The 9113-nt window shown below is 28.7% G+C and overlaps 1 protein-coding gene across 1 annotated transcript; it reads right to left on the reverse strand.

Moving 5' to 3' along the window:
* Window positions 1–1170: 1170 nt before the first annotated feature.
* On the reverse strand, window positions 1171–4768 carry LOC110625890 ((+)-neomenthol dehydrogenase). The gene is made up of 5 exons (XM_021771579.2): window positions 4638–4768; window positions 4301–4544; window positions 3642–3719; window positions 3348–3533; window positions 1171–1737 (listed from the first exon to the last, which is right to left on the reverse strand). Exons 1-5 carry the CDS (start codon window positions 4667–4669, stop codon window positions 1360–1362), a joined length of 918 nt encoding a protein of 305 aa, XP_021627271.1. The 5' UTR covers window positions 4670–4768; the 3' UTR covers window positions 1171–1359.
* Between the last annotated feature and the right edge of the window lie 4345 nt (window positions 4769–9113).

A 9113-nucleotide genomic window follows, 5' to 3' on the forward strand; every position in this document is an offset into this window, starting at 1 on the left:
TATAGATAAAGTACTCACTGTATAGGTGATCAAAGATTAGTATTTTAAGGCCTTCATCATAGCTGGTTGTATAGAGTCTCTAAGTTCTTGTATAATTATATTTTGGCATGTACATAATTAATAGAATATATTTTAATAGTTATGTAAATTAAAATTTTAAAAATATGTATGCATCCAAAAAGCTAGAGTTATGCATAAAGTAATCACCATAGAGAGAGAAAAATGTTATAACTTTGATATACTTATTAAACTAGTAGATCGTATGATATCAAATGATAGATCAGAGTGTCACTATAATTGTATTTATAAATGTTTTACAAGTTTGGATGATAATAAAATAAGAAAAACTCAATCAAATTTTTGGTCGAAAATCTAACATACACCTTAATCTGCATTATTAAATAACTTAATAATTACACATATTAAACACACTATTTAACTATAAATATCTAAAAAATATAGTTTGTATCAGTTTTTAGTCAGCCTATACTTAGACATAATAAGAAGTGTTGCATGCTATTCAGTCAAAATAGAAAATTTATGAGTTATATCTCCTTTTCTTCAAGTACACTTACCAAATTTCATCTTACTACGATAGCAGAAGCAAAAAAATGTAAAGAAATAAACTAGAAAAAGCAAGATATAAAAAAAGAAAATAAAATAAATTCAAATAAGAAAAAAAAATAAATTCATACATGGAAAGAATATTTTCTAACAAGTAAAGAAATTAATTTATTAAAAAAAGAGATTAATTATGAAAAAAATATTTTTAATTAAGAAAAGCAAAAAATAATTATGAAAAGAATATTCTTAATTAAGAAAATAAATTATTCTAATATGAATAAAAATATTTTTAATTAACGGAAGAAAGATATTCTAATATGGAAAGAAGTATTTACAAACATAGTAAGAGAATAAATTAGATAAGGAAAGAAAATTCTGTAAATATGAAAAGAAAATAATTCAAATAGGTTATATATAAACTACAATATATCAAGAGATAAATTAAAATATGATAAAAGAAAAATTAAATAAAACAAGAAATGAAAAAATAAGCCAAATTGCAGCAATTAACAAATACATTCAAATCTGAAACTTATGAAAAATAAATCTAAAACACAAAAAAAAAAAATTAAAAAGAAAAATTATTGCATAAAAAAAAATTAAAAATAACATGGGTACACAATTAATGCTAAAATGAGTTAAATTATTTAAATCCATCGCATTCTAACAATTGCCAAAGCCATTTTTCTCCCCATCTCTTTTAGGGTAGAAAAGGTCCATAATCGGGTAGTGTTTTCGTGGCATCCATATCAGGAAAGAAAAGAAAACTTGAAACAATCTCTGACTAGAAAGTGATCAAAACTCTGCAACTACAGTTTGATCAAAATAGCAACCAGTAGGACCTCCATTTGGTAAAAGAGCACACTTAACAGGACCTTTAGCTCCCTCTTCAACAGGCAATGGTCCAGTGTGCCAGTTGAGATCAGTGTTGACATAACCAGGATGAACACAGTTTATGAGCATATTAGGATACCTCTTGGCAAGAAATCTAGTGTAGGCATTAAGGGTGGCCTTAGAGATGCTATATGATGGTAGCATTAATGACCATCCACCAGCTTCAAGTGTATTCTCTTTCAAGTCATTCAAAAATCTCTTTAACATTGCTTCAAGTTTCTCTTCAGTTAGTGTCTCTATATCACTAAGTTCATTTCTGAGTTCTTCACTTCGAATTCTCTGCAAACAACAATAATTATTAAGATGGTTAATATAGCAAAATGTTGATTATGAAATAGATAAACGTACAAACAAGCCAGTAAATAAGAGAATGCAACTCTTGAATTTGGGATTATATTCCAATATTAATTGTACATTGTTCACTCATCTACATTTTTTTTTTCTAATTCCAGAAGCAAGATAAGGAAGATTGTGGGGTCTGAACATTACATTTCATATTATAATACAGATATTGAGCAATGAACTATTGATTTGCATCTACAATTTAAAAGATACTAGTTTGCAAGCTAAAATGTGCTTGGAGCAGCTCTTAAGTGAAAATATATCTTCTTATGTGCTTAAGCTAAAACTCTTTTGGTGAAATTGTATAATATAGTCTGAACTTCGTATCAACAAAGATTAGAAGTTAACTAAATAAGAACAATGAATAGTCTAAATTCATAAATTCCTCTTGTACTCTCACTGAAAAGTCTGGTGGCAGCTAAATTTGTATCTTAACCTATTAAGCACGCAAACTTCTATTTGTGTAACTATTAAGCACATGTTTATTATATTAATGGTTCGCATCAATAAACATATGCAGAAGAAAGTAAAAACAAATATCAAAACATTGACATAGCTTTTTTTAACCATGTTTGAGTAAGATTTACCATTTTAGAGCAAGAGCAATGTGAGAGCTATGATGAAAAATAGGTTAAAAGTAGAAAAAGAAAAATGAAAGTGTTTTTTATTTTTTTATTTTTTTTTTAATTTTTTTTTTCCAAGATGTGTATGATAATGGACAGCAAATTTATTTAACCAAAGGTTTATTGGTTCTAGACATATAAGGATCAAGTAGGTCATAATAAAAGTTGAGAGACGTATTAAAAATTGAGAGTGCCACTAGACTTTGTAAGTAAAGTTCAGATGTCAATTTATGTATTTGGCCCATTGAATAATTAGAGAATTACTATTAGGTCTTTGAGTCTTTGGCCCATTAAAAACTCAATAGGCATTCTTTAACTTTTAAGCCCAATTAAAAAGAATTTTGTCATCTTAAAATGTAATTAATGGTTAAAGGACTAAATCATTTTATGATAATTTGTTTAAAATGTTAGGAACTAAATTTAAAAGGGCATTTATGATGTTGATTCAATGCCTAATTGAAGCTGTAAATATATACTAATAGAAGGACCAGTTAGTTGTATCTAAAAATAATAAGGGACCTTTTAATTAGTCTTAAGAATTATAGGAATGAACTAGTGAATTTTGCCCAAGGATCTTATATTGTTTTTCTCTTCATAATTTACAACACTTAAAAGTTGCTTTGGTTATTTTAGTATAAAAACTGGCTGCAAACATTCTCAGTAAAGCATTCAAGACATACTGCTGTCAAAGACAATATAACAATAATCCCATTCTAATGTTATAAAGTCAGTGTATGACACATTTAGACACCAAAAAAGGTATTTAATAAATTAAAATTTCCTGATCTAGAGCACTAATTGGGTGTATGCAGTCAATGTCCAAAGAAATTTGTACTCAAGTAGATGGTGAGTGATGATACCAGATAGTTTTTGAGATGATAATAGTAATAATGAGAAAAAAGGTTATTAGGCTTCTTTACTCACTCTTAGCTCACCCCTGAGTGAGGAGACATTAACTATCCTGGCCCCTGAAGTGGAAAGCAGAAGAAGTGGAAGGAGAGCCTCTGTTAATCTTCTGACACCAAAGTAATTGGTGTTCAAGCATTCTTCTGCCTTCTCGTAAGTTGTTTTAATCACCTCTTGGATCATGTTAATTGCATTGCCTGAAAGCTGCACCGAGAAATATGGTTGAGGCCTGATCAAGGTTACCTGTTTTTTCTTTTTCATTTTTGGCTCTCTCTCTGTTATAAATTAATGCATTACAAGGATTTTGCATACCCATGTTTCAGGATCTATGTTTAAGGCCCTTAGGCGTTCCTCATCAACCACAACTCCAGAAGCTCCAGCATTGTTAACCTGCAAATATCATTCGTACAAAACCCAAATTAGGCTTATCAAAAGAAGAATCATGGACCACCCCACACACCAATTTTTGAATGGGGAAATTAATATCAAGTCCTTATAATTTGTCAAAAATCTACTACTTAATGCTTACCTTTTAAACTCAATTAAAAACGTCCCCTAATAATCTAAAATGAAACTCTTTAATAGTACCATCAAAGAGAACATTAGTCATTTGCGACTAAATAGAACTCATAGTTAAAATTGTAGGAACTAATAGTTAAAATAACAGCTAAACATTATAAACATTGAAGATCAAAATAAGTTTTTATTAAACATTTTATTTGACAAAAGTATTAAAGAGTTTGATCATAAAATTATATCGACATTTTAATTGGGTATTGGCCTAATTGAAATCAAGAGAAAGGATAGTCACTAGCCTACTAGTCCATTGGTCGAGCACCTTACTTGCAATCGGTTGCAGGCAACAGAGTATAACATTTTTCTTTCCACTTCTAAAGCTCTTATATTCAAACAAATGGCGACTGATTTGGGTATGCAATAACATCCAAAATGATAAAATCGAGACAAATTACCAAGACGTCAAGCCTTCCAAATCTCTCTCTGATGAAGTTAGCCAAAGACTCAATACTAAGTGGGTCCAAAACATCAAGTTGATGAAAAACAACATTTGTTAAACCCATTTTATGCAGAGAAGATGTTGCATTCATCCCTCTCTTCTCATCTCTAGCCGTCAGCACCACTGTCACGCCTTGAGAAGCTAGCTGCCTCACTGTCTCAAGGCCAATGCCCTTGTTTGCTCCAGTAACAACCGCATACCTACAATAAAACTCTCGTAGTCAATCTATATGAATCAAGAAAAGCTTTAAAGCTTAGCAGAAGATAAACCCAACAAGGAGATGATAGCTTTACTTCTCTGGTGATTGCTTTCCATCGGAATCCATATCTGTGTGAGGCTCTCTTGCCCTTAGCTTTTTGTGGGTAGATTGAATCTTCTCTTGCTGACCACATTTTAAATTAGACCCCCAAGCTCTGCTGACAGTTTCTAACTACATTTTCTTTTACAAATCACGTGCTGATAAAGATACTATATTGAAAAAATTACTATAAACTCTCTAAATTTTAATATAATTAATTATTTAATTCTTATAATTACTATCTACAATTAAAATTATAATATCTCTTATATTTTCAAAATAAAACTATTAGATTCTTCTGTTAAAAATCATTAAATAGATTTTATTACTTTTTACAAAAGTTAAAAAACAACAGTATATCATAACAACACATCCTTTCCAGTGGATGCAAGCTTGCTAAATGAAAATTGAAGTGGTTGATTTATTTAAAGTGAATAGAGATTAATGGTGGTTTAGAATCGAGAATGGTCATGAGAAGGTTGCACGAGGCTTGTATATGAGAAGAAGGTTACATGTATGTTTCGGGAAAGGAGGTAGAATTGAAGTCGAAGATGAGTAGGGATGTGAACAGTGGCGGAGCCAGGAACTTCTATTTGGTAGGGCACCGGCTGTGCCGCTGTTAGGGTGAGCATTCGGTCGGTTCGGTTCAAAACAAAATAAACCGAAAACCGAAATTTTAGTTTTTATGAAAACCGAACTGAACCGATTTTGGTTAAAAACCGAATCGAACCGAATCGGTCTGATTCGATTCGATTCGGTTCGGTTTGATCGGTTTCGATTTTTAATATTTTTTTAATTTTTACACTTTATTTTTAGTATTTTAAAATTTAATTAAAATATTTTAATTTTAATATAATTTAATTTCTCTGTATTATTGAAAAAACATATTATTATCTCTAATCGGTTCGGTTCGGTTTTTTCAGTTTTTTCTGATCAAAATCGAACCGAACCGAAATAACCGAAATTTCTGAAATTTAAAACCGAACCGAATCAAAATGTATAAAAAACCGAACTAAAATTTCAAATCGATTCGGTTCGATCGGTTTTTTCGATTTGAACCGAATTCTGCTCACCCCTAGCCGCTACGGCACCTTCATCCTCTTTCAAAGCATTTTTCGGTAACCGGTACGACACGTGCCCCTTGCCGTACCTTCCCTCGCCCCTGAATGCGAAGCAAGGTGAAAGAGAAATATAAAAGTTTAAAATAAATTAATTATTAAAAAATTCTTCTAATACCACATTAATAAATTTAAATGGTGTTTAATAAAATGTTTCGATTTGTTAAGGTTACAAAATTAAAGTAAATTTCAGATTCAGAAGTGAAAATCATGTGAAATCACAAAATATTTTTTCCTTTTTGTTTTCTTAGTATTAGTAATTGTCAATCTTTGTTTTCTTAAGTTATTCTTAAGCTGTAATTGATTAGTCGTTTAATTATATATAATATGATAGTTGTTGAGCAGTTGAGTTATGAGGGTATTACGAATTTATTATACAAAGTAACAGATTTTACTAACCGTTTTTAAAGAAGAATTTTATGATTCTATCTTGAAAATATCAAACCATTTTAATTAGAGTTAAGAATTATAGGGACTGTCTAGTTAATTTTTTTAAATTTAAGGATGGTATAGTAATTTTTTTTATATTTTTTCTTGTAAAATTACTAAAATCTCCTTGACGGTTTAAAATTAAATTGTTGTTGTAAAATTAAATTAAATGAACATAACATTTTAATTCATTGAAATGTGATAGTAAACTTAAACTTCTATATTTATTAAAGTTAATTTATTAAATAGCTGAATGAAAATTATAACATATTCAATATCTATAAAAATTATAATAATTAAACATAAATTAATTATATTATTGATAATTTATTGAAAAAAAGTAAAAATTATCACACAAATTGATCGCTATTACTTTAAATTTTATTAAGTACTATTAATTTTTATAAATTGATAAAATTAATTGAATATATTTTTATTATTTTATTAAAATTTAGAGTTTAATTAATAAAATTTCAACTCATTTACTAATAAATGGAACTATTTCACTTCTTTTTATAAATAATTAATTATATGATTAATTTGCATTTAGTTGTTATAATTTTTATAAGTTTAAGTATTTAATATATTATAATTTTAGTTAAAATGTTTAATAGGCCAATACAAAATAATATAAAATAGAATAAGTATATATTTTCCAATAAAAATATTTTCTATCTACTTTCAATTTTTTAAAATAATATTTATCTTTTTTATTTTTTTTTAAATGAAATTATTTAAATTTTTTTAAAAAATAAAAACAGTTAAACTTATAAAAGAAAAAAAATAATAATGAAGTTAAAAAAGCAGATATAGTATATTTATGATACAATAATCGTCCAAAATAAGTTATGAGTTGTTATCATAAGACAGGTCTACGCGATAAAAGCATGATAAGCCAATACGCGACACCACCCATGGAAAGGAAAATTTAGAAACCGTGACACCTAGTCCTTCATCAAGACTCGTCCTCTTGAAAAAGTCGAGTATTTATGTAAAGTTATCATCAACAGGAACAATCCAATGGATCTCTATCACACCTATAATCATGGGATCACCGATCATTTAGCCTGTATAATTTTTTATTAATTAGTTGATACTAGCCGAATTTTCAGAAAATGTTATAATTAACTCCATCTTTTTATAGTATAAAAGTTAAAAACCATAGAGATAAAAGAACGCTTTTCTTATTTTAACTACTATGAAAATTCTAAGCAATTCGTTATATTTGTCATCTCCTTCAGTTTACTGACTTGAGCGTCGGAGTGACTATCATAAGCGCCAACCTCCTCACATTCTCTTTTTTACAGGATTAACCAATCACAGCACAGTTTTATTTTGACCGCATCATTTGGTTCCGCTGTCGGGAGCGTCCATTAAATTCTCTATGTTCATTTGAGTTAAAATCGGTCTCTTATTCTCTTTCTCTTAAAAATAAATTTTTCTTTACTCTCTCCCGAAATGATCGATAATTCATGAGCTGCGGTTAAAGTTGATACCAATAAAGGTACTATCATTTCTTCCACTCCTGGAGTTGACAAAATACACCCTCTATGGTCAACACGAAATAGATCTCAACAATCTGAACAATAAGAAAATGCTCTAATACATTAAAAGGTTACAGGTTACTCTGGAGCAATATAAAGCTCGGGGGAAAATGTCATTCATGGGTTCCAGAGGAAGGGAGGAAGTCTCCGTTGACACTCTAAGAACTCGAATAGAAACGATCCAAATACAGTCTAAAGGGAAGTCCGAATATTAACTAATTAGTCATGAATTTACATTCACTTTTTGTAAAATTTATCAATTATAACCATGATTTATAGGTAATTTGAGTTGTAGATAGCTACTGCTTAAAGTAATAGCTAATTCACATTTATTTAGATATCCAATTTAATAATACAATGTCTATTTGAAAAAAATTAGATGTCTATATAAAAAACAGATATTTAGTTTATTAATATTTATACCCATTACCAAAATAAGGTGGATAATTTGATAAAATAGATATCTACTTCACAAAAATAACTTACCCTTACATAATAAAAAATGAATTAAAACTATATCAAACTGTACTTTTTTATTTCATATTAAAATGTATCAAAATTACAATAACTTTAATTAAATTCAAAATAGTTCAACTTCATTTCGTTGAATTAAACAAACTACTTGATTCCTTATTGATCAATTTTTCCAAAGGTGGTAAGATCTCCCTTCTCTATATCATAAAATCTAATAAAATTGTACCAGCCCAGTGTTAGCTTAGTTACAATAGAAATAGAGTCCATTGCTCTATTTTTTCTCTCTCGAACCTTATATTCAACATCAAATGTCATTGTGCTTGTGTATCTCCTTAACGTTATGTTTTTGCTTTCTCCATTTGCTTTCTCCATCAAACACTCAATAAGCATCACATTTTGGTACATGCTGTAGAAATGAGAAAGTATTATTCAGTATTTATTAGTTAAAAAAAAAAGTAGCACAACTAGGGATGGCAACGGATCGGGTATTTTCGGATACCCGATCCGACCGAATCCTAATAGAACGGATTTGGATAGTTATAATCGGGTTTGGGACGGGTTCGGATTTTAAAAATAATACCCGTTGCGGGTTCAGTTCGGATTCGGGTTTTATGTATAGGGTACCCACCACCCGAACCCGTTTATATAAATAATTAATTTAATATAAAAAATATATTTTACAATAATATTTATAAATTTTTTTTATATATTTTTATTTAAAAATTTAAATTTAAATATTTTTTAGAAATATTAAATTTTTTAAATGAAAATTATTAATGAGAAATATTTTTTATATAAATTATTAATTAAAATATATAAGATTAAACGGGTTCGGATTTTATTCGGATAATAATAATCGGGTTTGGTACGGATTCGGATAGTTTAAATTAATTTTTAATCGGATTC

This window comes from Manihot esculenta, chromosome 11 (assembly GCF_001659605.2).
Source record: "Manihot esculenta cultivar AM560-2 chromosome 11, M.esculenta_v8, whole genome shotgun sequence".
In the NCBI taxonomy this organism is placed as follows: Eukaryota; Viridiplantae; Streptophyta; class Magnoliopsida; order Malpighiales; family Euphorbiaceae; genus Manihot; species Manihot esculenta.

Excerpts from the sequence above, each read along its gene's own strand:
- LOC110625890 (XM_021771579.2), bottom strand. The coding sequence starts at position 4,669 with ATGGATTCCGATGGAAAGCAATCACCAGAGAA. Across the intron at positions 4,545-4,637 it reads GGAAAGCAATCACCAGAGAA|GTATGCGGTTGTTACTGGAG; the intron begins GTAAAGCTATCA and ends GTTTTATTGTAG. Across the intron at positions 3,720-4,300 it reads TTGGAAGGCTTGACGTCTTG|GTTAACAATGCTGGAGCTTC; the intron begins GTAATTTGTCTC and ends TGATATTTGCAG.